At 37.5% G+C, this 20,290-nt stretch overlaps 1 protein-coding gene across 1 annotated transcript in view; it reads right to left on the bottom strand.

The window, feature by feature from the left end:
• Positions 1 to 20,290, bottom strand: part of NALF1 (NALCN channel auxiliary factor 1) — a 487,323-nt gene that overhangs the window by 4,526 nt on the left and 462,507 nt on the right. The window contains exon 2 of the mRNA XM_074815333.1: positions 9,250 to 9,421. Within this exon, the coding sequence (XP_074671434.1) occupies positions 9,250 to 9,421 (172 nt within the window). The remainder of the gene's footprint in view (positions 1 to 9,249; positions 9,422 to 20,290) is intronic.

Below are 20,290 nucleotides of genomic sequence, written 5' to 3'. Positions count from 1 at the left end.
AGATAAAACTGAACTCTTTCATTCTTGCTTCCATAATATTGATCTGCAACTAAGCAAAAAGAGCATTAGGTATGCTGAACATGTTAAAATGCAGATTAAACCTAGACTGGTACTTTTTTACATAGCTGACACAACAATCTACAATGTTATACATAAGTCCAGTTAAAGATGCATCTATTTTTGGATTTAACTAAGTTTTTAAAACTAGAGGAATGAGAACAGCTTGTTTGATTTTCTGTAAAGTTGGGGCTTATACTCTAGGAAATCAGGCCATTTCTGCACCTATGCAGTCAGACAGCTTACTAGCGGTTGAAAATTATTTGTTCTCTCTCAGATGATCACTGAACGTACTTCATATTCTTTAAGAGATTTTGTTGCATTTTGGAACCTGTGGACAGTTGCTTATCGTAAGTATAGTAAAGCAGTGTTATTGCTAACACTGTATTTTCTGAGACCCATCTTTTGATGTTTGTGTGCATAAGTGTGTTTTTAAACACGGTAACATACAGGAAGGGCCTTCCAAAGCACATAATTATATGGTCTGTTATGTGACTGTAGTAGCTCAAACTATTAGCGGTAATTGAAGAGACACAGAGAATGGTTAATGCTTTGATGCCACTGAGGCTTGTTCACTATTCAAACTATATTTCCTGCCTTTCTTGTTATAGGAAAACCCAGACTTTCTGTGAAATCAAAGTGTGTATATACAAGTTGGCAATCAAAAGGTACTTAAATAGTTCATATGCACTTACTCAATTGTAAATAAATTGAAGGCAACTCCACATTCAAAGCTGCATTGAGCTTGTTCCTTAATGTAAAATTACATTTCCTCTTTATTTTAATTCAATTGAATTTGGGTTTTGAATTTGCAGTTACATATTTAATAATAAATTAACTACAGAACCACTATTTATATGACAGTTTCAGAACATTTAGAAAAATTCAGTCAGAGCTTTTGCACCGAATAATAAAACTTCATGACTGTGCTTCACCACATAACTTTTGTAGACATAAGTATCAGTTTTGGCTCCTTGGATGTAATCAGTCAGTTTACTCAGTCAGAGGGTTACAAGCCTGTGACTTACCAGAAACCCTGGAAAGCTGGCTACATCAGCCTTGTAAAACCAAGGAGAAAAAAAACTAGTTTGTTCTTTTATCAAAACATTTTATATGGAATAAGAAAAAAAAGGTATATCTTTACCCACCAAACCATCGTGCTTCCCTCTTCCTCTTCTGTCTTTATAGTTCAGTTTGCAGACATCTGTATTACTTGGATATGTGGTAATTATATTTCTGAGACTGACTTACCAACTGTTACTGGCTTGAAACTTACTTCACTTTTCACTTAAAATTCTCATCTCTGGTTCTCCATTTCCCAACTTTTCCCAGCACTCAGCTATATTTCACCAGCAGAAATCTTAGTGCGTCTGAAGGTTCTTGAACCTTGATCTTAATCAAGGATGTAGAATTTACCAGGACATTTTTGGTATCAAACCATTCTCCAGACAGACATGCTATCACCATGAAGGTCATGTAAAAACTATTTCTTTGCTTTGTAACCAGATGATAGTTTTTTCACACGCAGATAACATTTTGTTCGTCAGCACAGCAGTTATACCTGTAGGGAGTGTGTGTCACTAATGCTGATGCAAGAATTAAGTATACTCATTTGACTGAGATTATGTTAATGGTGACATGACTGTAGATTAAATCTAGTGTATCCTGATCAGCTGAATCATACTGAAAGAAAAAGGAGTGAGAGCATAAGCATCATTTTGTGTGGAAACAGCTTTGGGGGAAAAGCAACAAACTACAAATAAGTTCTTATAGGAGAATTAAAATCACAAAGACTGTCTATGGCTTGCTATTCAGCTAGATCGCCAGGTAACTCAGAGAATGCTGTGGTTTCTGCCTGAGCACTTGCATTTCTTTTGCACAGGAACCAGCAAGCAAAAGAGGTTGTTGCATTTCCATACAGTGCCCCAACACTGTCAGGATGTGTTATGCTTGTAACTGGATCTGTATCTGCAGCAGTTGGTCCGGTTTGGCCCACTTCTTGGTTTCTTTGCTGCAGAAAGAGCTATGGAGCCATAGTATTCTGCATCAAAGGAAACTGGTCTGGTTGATATATTTGTTGTCATTGTTGAATAAGTATTTTGGAAAGCCACAGAAATAAAACAGATCTTATGGTATGCTATGTTTTTCCTCATTTTCTTGCTATAGAACTCTCAGCTGTGGTCCTTTTTAACACAGATTTCTGATTATATTGAAATTCATACCAAGCTTCTTGTGCTTGAAGAAAAGCCCATAAACTAGAAGAAGAAACCAGATAAGTGAATGTAGTATACCAGAAGTTTTGAATGCTCTATTTATTGTGAAGCTCAAAGTAAATAATGCCTGCCAAGAGTGATCCATCCAGCAGTGACATCATTGTATCAGTGAACGCCAACACTCTGCATGACATTTCTCTTCCTGAGGAATTATTTCTGAGATTTCAGTATTAACATTTTCTAACTACAGAAGGCAAGAGAAAACGTTAGATATTATATGACTAGAACTCGCTGCTTGCTTACATCTGATCTGGAAGCCAGCACTCTTCGATCTTATCCAGATGGTCCTCTCAATTTCTAAATTGCTGTGTCTGTGACACATTATGATGCTTCTGGTTAGACATGTATTTTATATCCTTCATATTATAAAAAGTAATAGAATGAAATGTTAGAAAAAGGCTTAAATAGAAATAAATTATTCTTTAGTCAAACAGATTATTCTTAAACTGGTGAATAAGGCTCTTCAGCTTTTGAAAAGGCTAATTTCCATTTCAGACTCCATTCCAATTGTTGAAGGAGATCTGAGTTGCTGTGTTTTAAATTTGTTTTATCACTATATGTTGGTGACTATTTCAGGTAGTTGCATCTGGAACATTTTCCTGTGTGTATGTGTCCACATTCAGGAAAAATTCATTGTGTTTCTTCACTATGCATGGATTTTTTTTTTCCATGAAATATATACAGCATCAATTTTCTCCTGCTGGTGTAAATCAGTGTTATCCTTATAAAATTGACTGACCTGTTGCAAGTCAGAAAAATAAGTAAATAGCTGACTCAAGGCTATACCATGAACCTTTTTAGCTCTGCTATGTTGAGATAGAGGATAAGGGTGAGATAACTTGTTTCTAGCAAGCATTTGGCTTTCCTCACCATCCCCCTCTAGTTTTGCTTCTATTATGTACAATTTTTGATCAAAAGGATTTACCACTGTGATATGATAGGAAAGGAAAGGGTCATATGTATCTAAGTACTATGTTACCATAGGAAATTCAGGGATATCCATAGGTTAATTGCCTGGGATGTTTTTATAGGAGAAGAACATTTGCGGCTAATAAACCTAACATGATATGGGATCTCATTCATAGGAAAGCCCCAATATTCCAGACTGGAAGAACATTAGACTCAAAAAGATGAGCTATTTAGTTGACAGATTCTGCTGTAAAACCATGTCAAATTTTCCTTGTAAGTAGATCCATAGCTAGTAACAATTGAAACCATGCTTGTCAGATGTAAATGGGATTTGTCCTGATGTCTGTGTTAGCTTAATATTTTGATATTTTAGGACCTACTAAGAGGTGTAGGCAGGAGGCAAATGACACATTATTATGAGTTATTTTTAGAGTAAGAATTTGGATCAAGTATATATATTTTTTTGAGTTTGCCAAGAACAACATAAATCGGATTGAATTCAGAGATTTTATCTTCTTCAATTGTCTACAAAGAAAAGATAGATTGTGATGCATTCTATATATCACATTTTCTCGAGGAAATTGCTTTTCAAATTGCACTGAAATCTGGGCATCTCTTTCAAAACACTCTATAGCTAAACCTGCTGGTGAAACCCAGACACACATCTGGCCCTTGAGAGGAAGCTGCAGTTTAAAGAATTGTTCCCAATACCTTTGTTGAGCTTTGTTAGTCAACAAAGTCCTTCTACAGATTGGTGAGAATTCTCTGTAATAATTCTATGTTCTTAGAAACATCAGTGTGTGCTATGAAGCATGACTGACAGTTTCATTTCTGGTAAATACTCCTCTTTAAAGGAGAAGTTTCAAAGGAAATGTTACCTTGCATGGATCACATAAGTATATGTTACCGATATTTGCCAAAAAGTAATGTATGGGACAACATTCACACTATGCATTCCAAGCAACTGAGATGTTAATTGGAACACATGAAATTAGGAGCCTAAATTAATACAAACCGAATGGAAAGATACGAGTCATTCAAAGCACCTGAATCACCTGCCTGCTCACATCTTCTCTCCCCTTACTTTCTCCTTCTACATTTCAAAGTATCAGAAGTCTGTTCAACACAGGGCAGTAGAGAAATCTGATTCTCCTCCTGGTGGCAGAAGACTTGTTCTGATGACACTGCTCTTATGAAGTACCAGAGGGTGCCATGCTGGTTTTGGAAGAAGCTGATGCCACACATCTCTGCCTTATTGCTGCTACTACATTCCCTTCCTTTCCTTCACACAGGAACTTAAGTGCTCCATTAAATTCCATGACATTTATTGTAGAGGTAAAGAGTGTGAGCATGTGGCTGGGATTTTGTGGCTGATACTTGCTGCTGGGTGATGGCCCTGTTATGCCACAAGGCACAAAGAGACCATAAGCCTTGGTCAATACAAAGAAAGCCCTTAGCAACACAGCTAGCCCTAACTCTGCACTCTAAAGTGGTCCAGACTTAACACATGGATAGCAGTTTTGGGACTGTTGGCCCAGCAGACAGAATAGGCCATGTCTGTGTTAACAAGTGGTTTTGGGCAAGGGGAGATCTGTATAATGAAACAGCTGGTGCTGAGTGTCTGTGTCAACCCTAAATGCATTTGAAGTGTTTTTACCTTGCTCTAGCTCAAGTTTAATTCTGTAGACCAAATGTGCATTAATGGTTGGGATGTGCTAGGTATGGTCCTGTAGCACATCTCCTAGTTTAGTTTAATCCAAAGGAACCCAATTTGTATCCTCCAAGACCTCTCCCCAGTGCAAGTCAAACAGCAAGGAGTATGAACAGGAGATCTGCTTCAAAAGTACACTCCTGAACTAGATTGCTAATGTAGATGCAACTGCAGTGTTGGTGTTGATGCCATATCCTGGCTACTCGGGAAAGGCCCATGTGTGCAGGGAAGCCATGATCTCTTCTCCCCTCTCTTTGGGCATCTCTGCTGCTCACTTGGTGGAAACTGAGCTCTCATGTTTTCTGGGTTGAGCAAACTGCAGGCCTGAATAGTTTTGGCTGTGAAGAAAACATTTATGGCCTCTGCATCCTCTCTCTGTCTGCACTGGGAGATGGCAGCAAGCCAAACAGAAACATTTCATGGGCTGGACCAGTCCCCAGGCCAGCTGCTGGACCACATTACTTTGAAAGGCATGGGAAAAGCAGGAGTTGTGCATTATTAACAGTCTCTTCCCAGTGTTCTGTACATAGAGTCATACATCAGATCTCTTTTGACACTTGAAGACCATGTGTGAAAGAAATCTTCCATATCTTCCACTCACAGTGGAGAAGAAAAAGAAAAAGATGACTACATCTATGAAAGAAAACAATTATCCTGGTATGCACACTGTCTTCTTAGGAGTCACAATTAAAAACCTTGACCTGGAAATTTGCATGGAACTGATTCGTTGTAATCTGCCATGTGTGTATGTATTCTTTGTATGTATTCTTATCTATTATTATCTCCCTTAAATAAGATTCTGTTTTGCATGGGAAATTCTAGACATCTGAGCTGCAGAAACATTAGATGAAAGCACTGGGAACTTTAATCCTATGGATATAAACACCAAAGGTCTAAACTGAAAGCAACCATTCAATTTTAATGAATATGAAAAACAGTATGTTCCAGAACAGCATCTGATGGAAAGACTGACTTCTTTCCTTCTGTTTCCTAGAAGAAAGGGCAGAGAGGGGAACACAAACTTCTTTCTAGCTAACTGCATGTTTCCATAATCAGAACTGCACTGTGATTATGATTGTTTTGATTAATCTCCCAAGTACTTTCTTTTGCACTGCAGTTGTCCCACTTTCTCACATACATTTTTACAAAAGACAAGTTCTGGTGATATACAACAAGTGTAGCATCCCTTCTCCTTCTCCCAATATCTGCTTTCACTGAAGATAACCAAGTAAGATATTCTCAGACTAGAATATTTCTTACTCAATATACCAGTCCTTCAGGAATTTCCAAGAAGTCATTATTAAACCATATTATAAACTACAACTTTTTTTTTAAAAAAAAAAATAATGTAATGGCGTCAAAGATAACAATGCCTGCAAAATTTCTTGGGAAAAAATAGACAGCCCTATGCTCTTTACTCAACATGTGGACCTTCAAGGAAGGATAAAACCTTTGTTATTATTTCTTTTTACAGCCTCCAGTGCTTTTTTTTTTACAGCCTCCAACCTTGAGAAAAACCTTGAGAAAAAAGTATGTGGTTCCTCTGTCCACTGGTGCTGCTGTGCCTCTGGTTGCAGAGATGTCTCCATGCCCCTGCTCACTGCTGTGGTGGGACAGGAATGGCAAGGGGAGGCAGCAGCTCGGTACCACCGCCGGTGACATGAAACCACACCAGCCTGTAGCCTATTTGCAAATGGAAAACAGCGTGTAATGTTTATATGTACATCCTGCACTCTGTGCTGTAGTCAACATCAAACACCACCAGCTATCACTGGTACACCTTTTCCTGTTACTTGCCTTCCACAGTGTATTGAAATGTTTTATACAAATCAATCCTCTGTCTTTCCATTAACCTAAATCTCTACTAGACTTTAGAGGAAATAGTCTGTTACCATGGAGAGGAGGAATGGAAGCACTTATAAAACTATTGCTTCTAAAACATTATTAAAGAAAATCAGAAACCACAAATTCCTGATATTTTTCAGAGATAAATCATCCTATAAGCAGAGCAGCTCCTTTTTTTTTCTCCAGACAATACTTTATAATTAACAGTGTTCCTTAGCTAGCCAGCTAGTCTTTCATGAGTTTCATGGAGGAAAAAATATCATACCAATATAACCCAATTTAGTTCCTGCTGGATTTCTCTAAAAATGTAAGTCAAAATTTAAAAAAAAGACCTGCAAGATTTCTCTCCATGGGATACCATCAGAGTCAGGAGCAGCAGAGATATTAAAGCCTAATTTAAATGAGTGATGGGCTTTTGCAAAATGCTGTTTGTGAGGAATCCCTGAACATAAAGTTTGGTCTTGCTGTGTTTCCTGCAGCAGAGCTCAATGGCGACCAGCTTCATATTAAACTTAGGTCAAATGTAGATGCCAGACAACCAGCTATAACACCTAAATATCAAATAGAAATACCTTTGACCTGACTCTTTGGGGGTTTGCCAATGAATTTCACTCACCCCAGGAAGAACAGGATCAGTAACTAGAAATCTCAGAACATGTCTGTCAGGCAGCAGCTCACAGAAAGTGCAGCAGCAGCAGCAGAAGCCCCTCAAGATGTGGGTAACCTGCTTTCAGTTGTTTTTCTACAAAAGGAGTTCAAGTTAACTGTCAAGCCACAAACTATGCTGAGATAGAGTGTTTTGTCTGCTGTTCAATTCACTGTACTCTGCATGAAACAATTCTGTTTTCATTAAGCTGCAGAGAAGTGTAATTCTTTAGTCCTACAGTAGATATTAATTTCTCATGTTTAGTGTCAGGAAGTGCTCTTACAGTGAGCTGCTGATTAATAACAGGGTGGAAATGGGTCTCTATTCCAAACAAAGTTTGAGTCTTGTATGTCTTCTCAGCGTCTCTGCTTGCACACAACTGCCTAGTGTCAGCATGCTGAGTCCTATGGGTCTGTGAATACAAGGTCTGCTCTGCTTATGCTGAGGGTCTTGATTCAACCAAATATTAGTTAGTGGACTGTTGAGATGAGATTCAGGTCACCCTGAATTTAAGTGTCTGTAATAAGACCTTGGTGACTAAGAGCAGCTACAGCAACTAGAGTGAATCCAGCAATGCTAGTGGGGCATAGAGAGCTAGTCAGCTAATCAGGTGCAGATGCCTACTTAGGCTGAATTAAATAGCTGTCAGCTCTACTGACTACACCAGACCTTCAGTGACTGTAGTGAGAGCTTACTCACAGAGTTTATGTGTAGATACCCACACTACTAATACCTGCAATAAAATGAGTTTAATCCTCCCCTAAATCTGCTTTTCATCCCAAGTTCAAGAGATATCGACTGTCAGTAATATTTACAAAGTCATCTATATTTTGTGTGGTTTAGGAATGAATTTGGACTTGGAGATATACTAGGAGAATGAAGAAGTGGATATGTATTTCCTAAGAGATTTTCTGAAATAATTACTAAGATGGTTTTGTTTATTGTTTGTTTGTTCTTTGCCATTGTGTATGTGTATAAGTACACACCCACGTGTATATACGTGCACACACAGAGATCTGCAGATAACATTGGTATAAACTGGAATTTTATGTGGATGACTCCCAGACAGTCCTGAAAAAAGTATCTGAGGTACCTGAGATGTACTAAAGGTATTTCTTGCCTACCATATCCTCTCTGGTTGGATCGTTCTGGGATAGTGTTTGAAGCAGAATGGAATGTAAAAGGAACCAAACTATTTTATCAATCAGTGTGTAGACCTATATTAGCAGTACCTTTAAAAATTAAAATGCATACAGAATGTAACAAGACTCAAGAAGAGACCAAAAGATCAGTTCTTCACAGGTGAACAACTGATTCTTAAAATTCTTCACTAGCGAAAGACCTTTCCTTAGACATTTACTTTCCAAGAGCTGCTACAGAGTTTTGAATATTATGCTTCAGATTCTTCATTTATCTGACGTAAGAATGCAGGTGAGCAAAAGTGAATATACTAGAATCTGGACTTGCCTTTCTCTTCTTTTCTAAATATTGCATGACACAGAGCCTCTTTTCTCTGAGTACTGCATGACACAGCAACAAAAATCATCCACCAAATTATTAATTGTAAAAAATAACCAGAACAAATTTCTTCTAGTAATTTTGTTTTGTAAAGTTAATGACTGTGGCAAGCTGTAGCATAGATGTGCATTACTAAATCTGAGCTCAGATCCTAGCACCTCTGACAAATCTTTGTGATGAGCAATACCTTCAGGCTCTCATAGTTAGAACTAATGGAAGAAACATTATCTACATTCTCTTTCACATCGAGACTTATGAAAACAATTTAAATCAGCTTTTCTATACTATACCTGTACAGATGAAACTTGATAGTCCTCCATAGATGACATCATCATTGTCTGGTAATATAAAGGGACACCTCGTCTGAACCTCCAAACAGTATTGCTTGCAAGGAATTCTGTTGCTGCAGTGAAACTGTGTGACTTCAAAATACTGGGAACAGAGCCAGGCTTTGTAGACAGTCTGGAAAAAGAGAAGAAACAGAAGTATAGATGGATGACAATTGCTCTGTCATTATTAGAAGAACATACTGTACTGCACATCTATATTAATGCTGCTTCTGAAAGCAAATTTTGAGAGAATATCACCTGGGTAAATCATACTCTTAACTTTTGACTGTCCTCCCATTTCAGAAATTAAAACTCCAGCCAAGGCATTTAAAAGCAACAGTTAGTCAGGACTAGGCTTATACTATTATTTTGTCCTAGTTTGTAAACAGGTATGTCTCTTAGATGCACCATTTTTTTTCTTTAGACACATGCATACACAAACACACACCCCTGCCTCTGTACCTTATCATATTCAAACTGAGATCCTAACTTTATTTGAAGCTGGTCTGGGAAAATCTTATGAAAGTAAGTGCAAGAAAGAGTTTAAAGCCAGACTCAGGCCAGCTCTGTTCTTTATATCATCTAGAGCTAAGCTATCAAGTTGCAATAGATGGTGCTACTTCCCTTCAAATAAAACCTTATCCAGTCCACAGCACTAAAACATTCATTAGGGTTCCGGAACACTAACAGCTGTAGACTAGGGGTTAAATCTACAACAGTGAGGACCGATGTCTACATTTGGGAGCTAAAAGGAACACATTGAAGATGCTGTCATCTGATGCTGTGTGGTCATGGCTGAAGGACCTGTGATTATTACAATTATTATCATCATATGAACAGAAAAGCAAAATAAACATAGTTTTAGTTTCTGATACCTATTCAAATCTGAGTAATGGTCTTTGTCATAAGAATTAAAGTAGCCTTTTGGACACAGAAAAGTTTCATATGTGATCATAGAAAAATAGATTAAACACCAGGCTACAAAGGTGATGAAAAACCTATATAAATGAGTACAGGTTTGCTTGTTTCACATTTTATTTTCCACTTATCTGTTTTGAAGTACATTATTTACTGGCTAGATACTTGCTATCTAGGTTGTTATATAACGAAAATTGCCTTTTTGTATTCATTCAGAATATCTGAAAATCTTAGTAACACTTTTCCTTTATCACAGGCTGAAAAGCAATATAGTCAGCTGATTATTTTCCTCTTCCTAGACTTGTTTTTAATAAAAAGGGAAGCTTAGATTAAATTTTTAAGCACTGAAAATTCAAAAACTGACACCTGAAAAGAGCAATCTAGCTGAGAGTTTGGTTTGATTTCAGTATGTTTCATCTCATCAGTTATAATTCTATTAGTGTCAATAGCAGCTTAAACTGTATAATTAATTTCAGTGTATTAGACCCAGAATCACAAAATTTTTATCTTAGCTTGTTTGCAATGGTGGCAGGTATGCGTAAGGTTGCCAGGTGATAAAGTGAAGCCTTTATCACTAATCTATGGTTTGTGATTATCTCTTTATGATACTTTTTGCCTACTGCATTCTGTAGAACATGATTTGTTTTCATTACAAATCCAATTTTGATTGCTTACAAAGGTTTCTTATCCACAGTAAATTATTAGGGAGAAGGAAGACTAGGTGATGTGTATAATATTTGTTTTTAAATAAACTTCTAAACAGCAAGTGGTTTTTCTAGTGTTGACTATATCCCCCATCAACTTTTAATGCTTCAGTTGCTATCTTGACACCTGCAACAATAAAAGAAATAAAGTAATTGTTTTTCTATTTTTAATTAGTCAGTGATCATAGTCTATTGGTGGGAGACAGGAATGCTGGGTCTGATAACAGATCAATATTCACAGATGTTCCTTCCTGATCACTAACACTGTAAATCTGTTTAGTATGAACCCACAGATTCTCTTCATAGAATAGATCTAAGAGTAGTAAGTTGGTTTATGAATCATATTTGAAAATGTGCATCAGTTTATAGGGAGTGTATTGAACAGCACACCACACACGGTAACAGGAAAATGAGCAAATTCATGTGTCTACTTAAGCAAGACAGGAAATAAATGCTTATTCAAGAGCAGAAGTAAATAATGCAATCATAGGCTTCTGTGAACATTTGTATGTATCCAATCTCAGTTCGTACACATCATCTTCCTGCTCTGATTCACAAGTCCTCAGCTTTGGCTTAAAATTGCATTTGAACTCTTGTCCGTATTTTTAAAAAATGCATGAGTATACTTGTTCCTGAGATCTATTTCTCAGATAAATGCCTTCCACTTTATATCCTTTTTATTGCAGCCCCTTTCAACCTTGTCTGCAGTCTATATTGAGATTTTTAATATGCTAGTCCCATTTTGCTCTGTTTTGGCCAGTGAGGCTACATAGTTTCAGAGTTCCGTCTGGATACGAACTTAGGTCATATCCCACTTTGTGATGAGATGCTGATACTTATCAGCCTTCCTACCCCATCCTCTGGTTTCTTCAAAAGAAACTTCAGGTTTGTGGGACAAGATACCTCTGCAGAACACTGTAAGATGTCCAAGAAGTAGTAGGTGAAACCCTCAGGGTGTCCTGAAAACTAGCCTAGAAGATAGAAGATGCTGGTCTTCAGTCCTCCCCACAAAGATCCTCCATTTTTCCAGGTCTTTTTCAGGTCTGAGAACTGGCATGAAAGAGTCTGAGTAGCTGGAGGAGTAAACATCATGGAAAAGCACCAATTTAACACTTGAGGACTTATGGTGTAGTTGATGTGGAATGTAAAGTCACATCTAGATGAGGATAAAAAATATGGTCAGAGCCAGATTTGAGAACCAGAGAAGGCTCACCAGTAATACCTAGCTGGTTAGCCCACTGTCTCCACAGCTTTGGCCTGTGATAACTCATACAGTTCTAGACAGTGCCCAGCTATCATCTGGGAAAAGGTGTATTCCAAGGACCGCACCCTGTAAGCACTTTTGATATGGCCATGTTTTTTTTGGAGAAAAAGGAAAAAATGTAGATGCTTGCAGGCGACCTGTACTGGGCTAGCTGGTAGACCAGAGAGTAGTCCCTCTCCACTCTTACTTACTAGTACAGACATGACTTAAGTGCCTACTTTCCCAACACAGACTCCAAGTACCTCTCCAACCCTTCCTGGACATCTTAGACTTTCTAGGCACCAAAGGTTTTACACAGAAATCTTCCTTTCATGACTAAAGATGTGCTTACCCAAGAGGGAGTACAGAAGTGTAAGAACTGATCTCGTATTTGTGCAGAATACTCATGCTCAGCAGCCTTTGTGTGAATCCCACAACTGAGTAAGTAGATTCAGAGCACTCCAAAGTTTTTTCTTTGTTTCAGTGATAGTGAAAGGTGACTTCATTAGTCTAAATATTAGAAACCCATGATCTGGAACTGAAATCTATTGAAATTTCTTGAAATTTTCCTAATAGAAAAGCAGATATTATGGCCTTTGATCAGCCAGTATTCCTTATAACCTGGAAAATATAGGTTATTTTGGAACTCTGCTCTATCTCCTACCAAATCCCAAATGCTGATTTCCAGAGTCTTAAAACATACACTTATAACAAGGCCTGAAACAATCAATAAAAATACTTATTGGTTTGTATTTTGAGCATGGTGTGCACTTTACAAACTATGCTTTGATAATGGGATGAGCTTCAACAAGGCCAAGTGCCAGGTCCTGCACTTGGGCCACAACAACCCCATGCATCGCTACAGGCTTGGGGAGGTGTGGCTGGAGAGCTGTCTGGAAGAGGAGGATCTGGGCGTTCTAATTGACAAACAGCTGAACATGAGCCAGCAGTGTGCCCAGGTGGCCAAGAAAGCCAACGGCATCCTGGCTTGTATTAGAAATAGTGTGACCAGCAGAAGTAGGGAGGTGATAGTCCCCCTGTACTCTGCACTGGTGAGGCCACACCTGGAGTATTGTGTCCAGTTTTGGGTACCTCAATATGAGAGAGATATCGAGGTGCTGGAACGAGTGCAAAGGAGGGCAGCGATGCTGGTGAAGGGCCTGGAGAACAAATCCTATGAGGAGAGATTGAGGGAGCTGGGACTGTTCAGTTTGAGGAAGGGAAGGCTGAGGGGAGACCTCATCACTCTCTACAACTACCTGAAAGGACATTGTAGAGAGGTTGGTGCTGGTCTCTTCTCACAGGTGATTGGTGACAGAACAAGAGGGAATGGCTTTAAACTCCAGGGGAGGTTTAGACTGGACATTAGGAAAAAAATTTTTCACAGGAAGAGTGGTCAGACAGTGGAATAGGCTGCCCAGGGAGGTGGTGGAGTGTCCTGGTTCAGCTAAGATAGGGTTAAATTTCAGCAGTGGGGAGGGAGCTCTAGCTGGGTTATTCAATAAGATGCTGATGTCACGTCCTGGCGCCCAAGCGCGGGGAGATTGGTAGACACCTTTTTGTGCGGTGGCTTTCCTCACTGCTGTACCTGCACGGTATATCTCTTGCTCTGTTCATTGTTACTACTGTTATTGTTATTATTATTGTTATTGTTGTTGCTCGTTTTGTTGTTGTTACACTGTTGTATTAAAACTTTCCTTATCTCAACCCCGGGGTTTGTATTACACTCCCTACCCCGTCCGGTCCAGGGGTGGGGGAGGGACAGCGGCAACATGGTCTTGAGTCCCGTCAGGGCCTAAACCACCACATGGAGCCACCATCCCTGGATGTGTTTAAGGGTCGTTTAGATGAGATGCTGGGGGATACGGTGTAGGGGAGAACTTTGCAGAGTAGTGCTGATGGTTGGACTCGATGATCCCAAGGGTCTTTTTCAACCTGAATGATTCTATGATTCTATGATAAGAGGATATTTTTCCTTTTTTAAAGGACACCGATGGCTAAACCCAAAGATTTATAATCACAATAAATGATCCTCTTAAAAATATTGCATATAAACCACTTTTAAGTATTAGTTACATTCTCTTAGTATTTTCCTATGTCATTTTCAGTGTGTCAATGGAAAATGTGGAAGGTGGATGTGAGAAGACCATGTGTCAAATAGCCAGAGGCAGGGAAAATCCTCTAGATTTTCCATCAAGTAATGTTTTCTAGAGCAAAATTCTTGTTCCTTCAAAACATTCACTTTCCCAAGATTCAAGTCAATAAAACAAATATCTTGGATTTCCTTGGATTCAAGGAAAGCACAGAGGGGCTGTGACATCAGTAGATGGGGTTTTCACTTTATTATATCCTCAGTTAGAGAAAACAAAATAAAACTCCCAACATGAACTGAACTAAACTGAATTATAAGATTGGGAAACATATATAAATTACAGAGAAAATGTAAGAATACACCACTCAACAGTTTTTGAAGAAACAAGAGGAAATCCAGTGATTTTTACAAAAAATCAGATCTTTAGAAGACAAACGCATCATTTTTATCAATACAAATTTTGTGAATTTATGTCAAGCCACCAAAACCAAACACAAAACTAACATATCACATAGATATTGGCTTTCTTAAATTTACAGTTTCTGCTACATATTATGATCTTTTATATATGTTGCATGCATATAATGCAGAAAAATAATTAAAATGGACTTGTGTTTTCAGCTGGTTTGGGAGGTGGAAAACCATAGTTGCTAATAGAAATCTAGCAGACTGATCTCAAAGAATGGAAAAAACCAAAGAATGGAAAAAGGGTTTTACTCTTTTTTAGCAAGGGAAAGAACTCAGATAAATTGGATTATTGATGCATCATGGCAACTACATACATACAGTAAATAACTGTATATATTGAAATATCTCATCTTTTTACACTCAAAAGAACTTTAAGCACTCTATATTTGAAAGAGATACAGTTCTGGCTATTAGACAAGACACTATGTTAGAAAGAGTATCACATAAGAATAAGGTCATCTTTCATGTACAGAAGCATACCTACAAAATCTCAGAAGGGTTTAGTGGTAATTTTTTTCACCTACATAAACCTGTAGGAAAATAAAAATTATGCTTTTGAAAAAGTGCAGTTGATGCTGGTTTTTTTATACCTGTATTCATATGCATGAGTCCCTACCCAGAACAATCATCATCAAAATCTTTGTATTTGTAAATGATTAATGATATCATGATAAAAATATGTTATTAATTAGGCAGATTAAATCATTATTTGGCATTCATATTATTTCTATTGTACAAGTTTCAAGCCAATGTCTGGAAGCAGAAAGAACATTTTATGACTTCAGTGACAAAGTACCCAACACAAATAACTAGCTTCAGCAATTCAAGGAATGAACACTTCACAAACAAACCAGATACTAAACTGCATTTGCTTGTCAAATCATTACAGATAATAAATGAACTCAGAGTTAAAAGGAAGAAAGTGAGGTTGTGTGTGGAGAATTTTGAGAAACTAAAAGAGCACAGTGTGTGCTTTTTCTCTCAGGACATCAGGAAGAACACTTATTTTTGTCTCTTTGTGGGAAATAGCTGTCCAGATATTGTCTCTTTATAGGATATTCTATGTCTCATATCACACATGATGTTAGACTGTCTCTGAGTTATTTTTTTCTGGTCTTGAAAGTCAGTCAGACAGAACTATTAGGTAAAATGGCTGCATTATTTGCCTATAGAGAGGCCAATAGCTGCTGCCCACAATTTGTACAGTATTTCCAGGTAGAACAGTGCATTGGCTGACCACAGTCCTGGTCATTACACTAGCTGACTGTCGACTGGTTGTGCAACTGTGCAAAACTAATTTTAATTGTATGGCTAGTATTTACTAAGACTGCAAAAATGATGGGAAGATAAAGTTGTATTTACTATGCATATATGCCCACAGTGTCTCTTCCTCCTCCTCTCATTCTTGTTCACTCATACATGCACAATGCATGTGATTCTTAATAACCTAATTTTTGTCAAAACAGATTGAGCACGTAGCCTGAATCATCTTAGTCACACTGCATGAGATGTATCAGTAGAGAAAAATGGGAAAGCTCAATCAGTTTCATTCTCTATGGCTGCCAATTCTTCATAGGTTTCAAGACATGAATTCTGTTCTTTTCTGCCCCTTCCCCCCATCACTCCTGACTGCCGTTGCCATCACAGTTCTTAATGAACAGTATGAAATTTCCAGGAAATACTTACTCTAGCTATTCTCCATCAATTTTTCTTTTTTCCTCACTGAACAAAACTTTGATGTTACTGTTTGGGTTGTCAAAATAATAATACAAAAGGGAACCTAGATATCATCAAATAACTTTTACTGTGTAGATGTGGAGGATGGTGGGAGGGAAAGAAAGTAGGAGGAGAGGAGTCACAACAGAAACTCTCTCTCAAAATGGTAAATTTTCTGAATCAAAATAAATTTTAACTGCTTTGCACTGATGCTTTGCAAGCATATTTGTTCCTCAGTATGGACATGAAGGCTTCAAACAGAGACCAACTTCATAATTTCACCTACCAGCTGAAAAGGAAGAGGCGCCTCATGAGCTTCAGAGGTGCTCTGTTCATTGACATTTTCGACCACATCAGGAAATTGTACCTTATTGGGATAAAGGAATTAACAGTACTGCCTTAAGACAGTGTGGTGTGATATGATTCTAGCTCAACTTCTCCCAAAGCTTTTGAGTATTTTGAACTAAATTCTGCAGTCTTTGTGTATACTAAGGAGTACCTCAGACTGTGACTAACTAATCAATTGATTTTTCCAAGAATATTTATGGAATAATTTTTTTTGTAAGCTGAGCTTTTTCCACAGAACTGGGCACAGAAACAGCATTCATTGAAAAAAAAAATAATCTGGGTTGCAGAATAGTGATGTGGCCTCCAAGTTTTGCTGTGTTCTACCTCAGCAGTCCCCAGCCCATGCTGACTCATTGACAACAGCGAATAAGCTGTGTATGGAGAGCAAAATCCTTCTTGTCCTGTCAGCCTGTTTTAGCATATGATTTTCTGTAGCCAAAAGAAACCTTAAAGATTCTAGTATGCAACATACTGCCTATATGCCATGGGTGATGTCTACTTTACATGTCTAATCTCTGACTGATTCATAGAGTTATGAATGTATTAACTATTTAAAGGCATTATATGTCCATATGTTTAAATCCCATGTTTTGCTTTTTTTTTGAGTCTGCTGAATTGTCTCTGTGCGCTATTCTGTGACATTACCACAATCAATAATGTTGTCTCTTCTAGAATTTCCATCTCAACCTTTCTATGAAAAGTTTGTAAAATATCTACTTCAGTCTAACTTCCTGTACTTCATTTTAGTTTGTTTTAGTATTCCACAACCTTAAAGGGTAGGGTCACCAGGTATATTAGGGAGTTAATTATAGTAGTAGTTCTCTTCATGAGAGGAGATGTTGCCAATAACAGGGTTGGAGCAAAGCTACTGGTAAAGGCTGGAAAACTTTCTAAGCCTTCACTTACCCAAATAAAGATATTCACTCATCCACTCAGAGCTGTGCCTGAACGTTGGCCAGACAAAGATCACAGGTTTCCTGCCATGAGGGACTTCAGAAGAGCACATCTATTTCTTCCTGTGATAAAGCTTTTGCTGTAAAAATGACTTTAAATCTTATGTATGTTGTACAGCAGAGAAGTAATAGCTATCAACTAACACACTGTCTGTGCAGTGCAGTCTCTAAAAGCCTTTTTATATTTGGATCACCAGGGTATTATGCGTTGGTTTGAGTGACAGTGTATCTTCTTTAAGAAACACTTGGGTCTGTCTCAGTGTCTGCTTTGTGCATCAGGACCTGAGATACCATGTTGTACAAGCAGAGATGTCTTTTAGATAGCTTACAAGTGTATTCTATATAGATTACACAATCAAACTATAGATGGCTAACTGGTACAATATCTGATTAAGTCTGGCAAGAGTAGTGTTACAAATGTGAACTCCCCTAGGAACTTTGTCAGTTTTGAGCAGTAAGGACTGTCTGACTTCAGGAAAACTGCATTTTGCTTGTGTACTATGGAATGAAAATCAGCTCTTACAGAGAGGCTTCTGCCCATGAGAGCTGTGGGACTGCTGGTGGAGTTTCTCTTCTGCCAGCCTTCATTCTCAGTCCTGTTCTGAGACTGTGGACAGCCTCAGGATAGAGCTGGCTAAACACATAAATACTGCAGCAATAGTGACCGAATAGAAGGGTTCAATCCTCCATAAGGTATCTTTCCAATGAGAGTCAGTGGTACCATCAGGTGATAAAACATTTTTCATTAAATGCAGTAGAAAACATATAACAAGTGGCTTTCAAGTATGTGGGTTGCTAAAAATAAGATATTTCACAGGAACAAGTTTTCAGTGGACAAAAGATTTAAAAAAAAGGTTATAATTTTCATTTTATCTCAACACTGTTAAAATCAGGAAATTTTGACAGGGGAATAAGGTTCAAACATTTATTTCCAGATAAAAACTTGCCATTCTGTTTATACAACCAAACATTGCTCATAAAACATTAATTTAAATACACATCTCACTTTTGGATTTTATTACATTAATATTGACGCAAAGCTGTTCTGCTTTGTGGAGAAGTTGCTTTGTACATGCACACACATCCACACCTACACTCACATCCATCTTTTTTTTTTTTTCTGGGGAATTCTAATTTTGATTTTGATTTTTGTTTTTTTTAAATCTGTTCCAGAATGAACAAAAATTAACCATCTGAGCTTTCTGTAGAACAGACATTACATTTTCCAGTTATTCCATTCTATGTGCATTTTTTAAATTCCTTGTGTTAAAAGACTTCACTAGGAAATGAGAATGTCTGTTTCATATTATGTAAACTTATACCTGAAATTTACAGTAATTTAGGAACAACCACATCTGTCTGGTGGTTATTTTAACCTCTGATTTTATTTATATGTTATTATAATGAATATTTTCTGCATCTGCATGGATGGAATATAATAAGATAAATATTTTAATATTTATCGAGAAGATCTTGATGCCAGTGAATGCAAGCTATTGTATTAAGAGACAAAAACATTTAGTGCTTCCTAAATGATGGTAAATTAAATAGGTAAACTTGTTTCTTTCCCTATTTTGCCTATTATAATAATAATTTCATTTGAAAGACACACATGCTATTTTATTTGAAGATAGAGGAAATGTAAACCAAGGTTGAAATTTATTTGCCAGAACATTGTTGATCTTAGCTTCATCTAACATGCTACATAACAAGATTTCTTTTAACCAAATACAAATGAGAGGAATGACAAGCTGCTCTGCTCATATCTTCATTGTTTATATTGGAAAAGACAAGCAGAAAGATGCAAATATGCCAGCTCCTAATAAAAATATGTTTCTTTGATTATGGAGAAATTACTGCAGGGGATATGGCATCTACGTCTCACTGTTACTTTAGTAATCTTAAAGAGAAATTAGACACAGATATAGAAGAGATCTATAATGTTCCTATCTGCCAAAATAAATTAAGCTTCTGCAAGGAATAGATGTGCAGAACCCAGATCCACCAGTCCCGTCTTTCTGGTGATTAGCCATCCAATCAGCTGGGGTCATCATAATGATTAACTTTGCTGTTGTTTTATAACACTCTAAAACCTGAACTCATCATCTGTATCAGATTTTGGTCTTAGCTCTTACTTAATATAGCAAAGAAACTTTCTTTTGAAGATCATAAACATCCCTTTGGGTGAGCTTAAAGGAAATTGAAAATTAAATAACTCATTACAGAAATATGTAGTCTGGTAAAAAGTAAAAAGAAGGCACTAGCCTTTGATTTTGTGAGCTTAATAGTACTCCACCTAATCAGATGCTATATTAAAATGTTCAAATTATTAAAATAAAAGAAATGAATAATATTTAAAGTGTCTGATCAGCTTCCCTGGAATATCTTAGGACCACTGACTTCGAGTCAGTTCACATCGGGCAGGGGCCTGTTTTAAACTGTCTTAAAATTTTACAGTCTGTTCTAAAAACACATCTGAATTCATGATCCAAGCAACCTGTCAAGGCTGGAAAGTCTTTGTGTTCAACTCTGCTCTGCATCACTTTTAAAGTGATGGTAG

The sequence above is a fragment of the Strix aluco genome, chromosome 2 (genome assembly GCF_031877795.1).
Source record: "Strix aluco isolate bStrAlu1 chromosome 2, bStrAlu1.hap1, whole genome shotgun sequence".
In the NCBI taxonomy this organism is placed as follows: Eukaryota; Metazoa; Chordata; class Aves; order Strigiformes; family Strigidae; genus Strix; species Strix aluco.
Note: the sequence above shows the minus strand (reverse complement) of the source record. Positions and strands in the feature narration are given on the sequence as shown.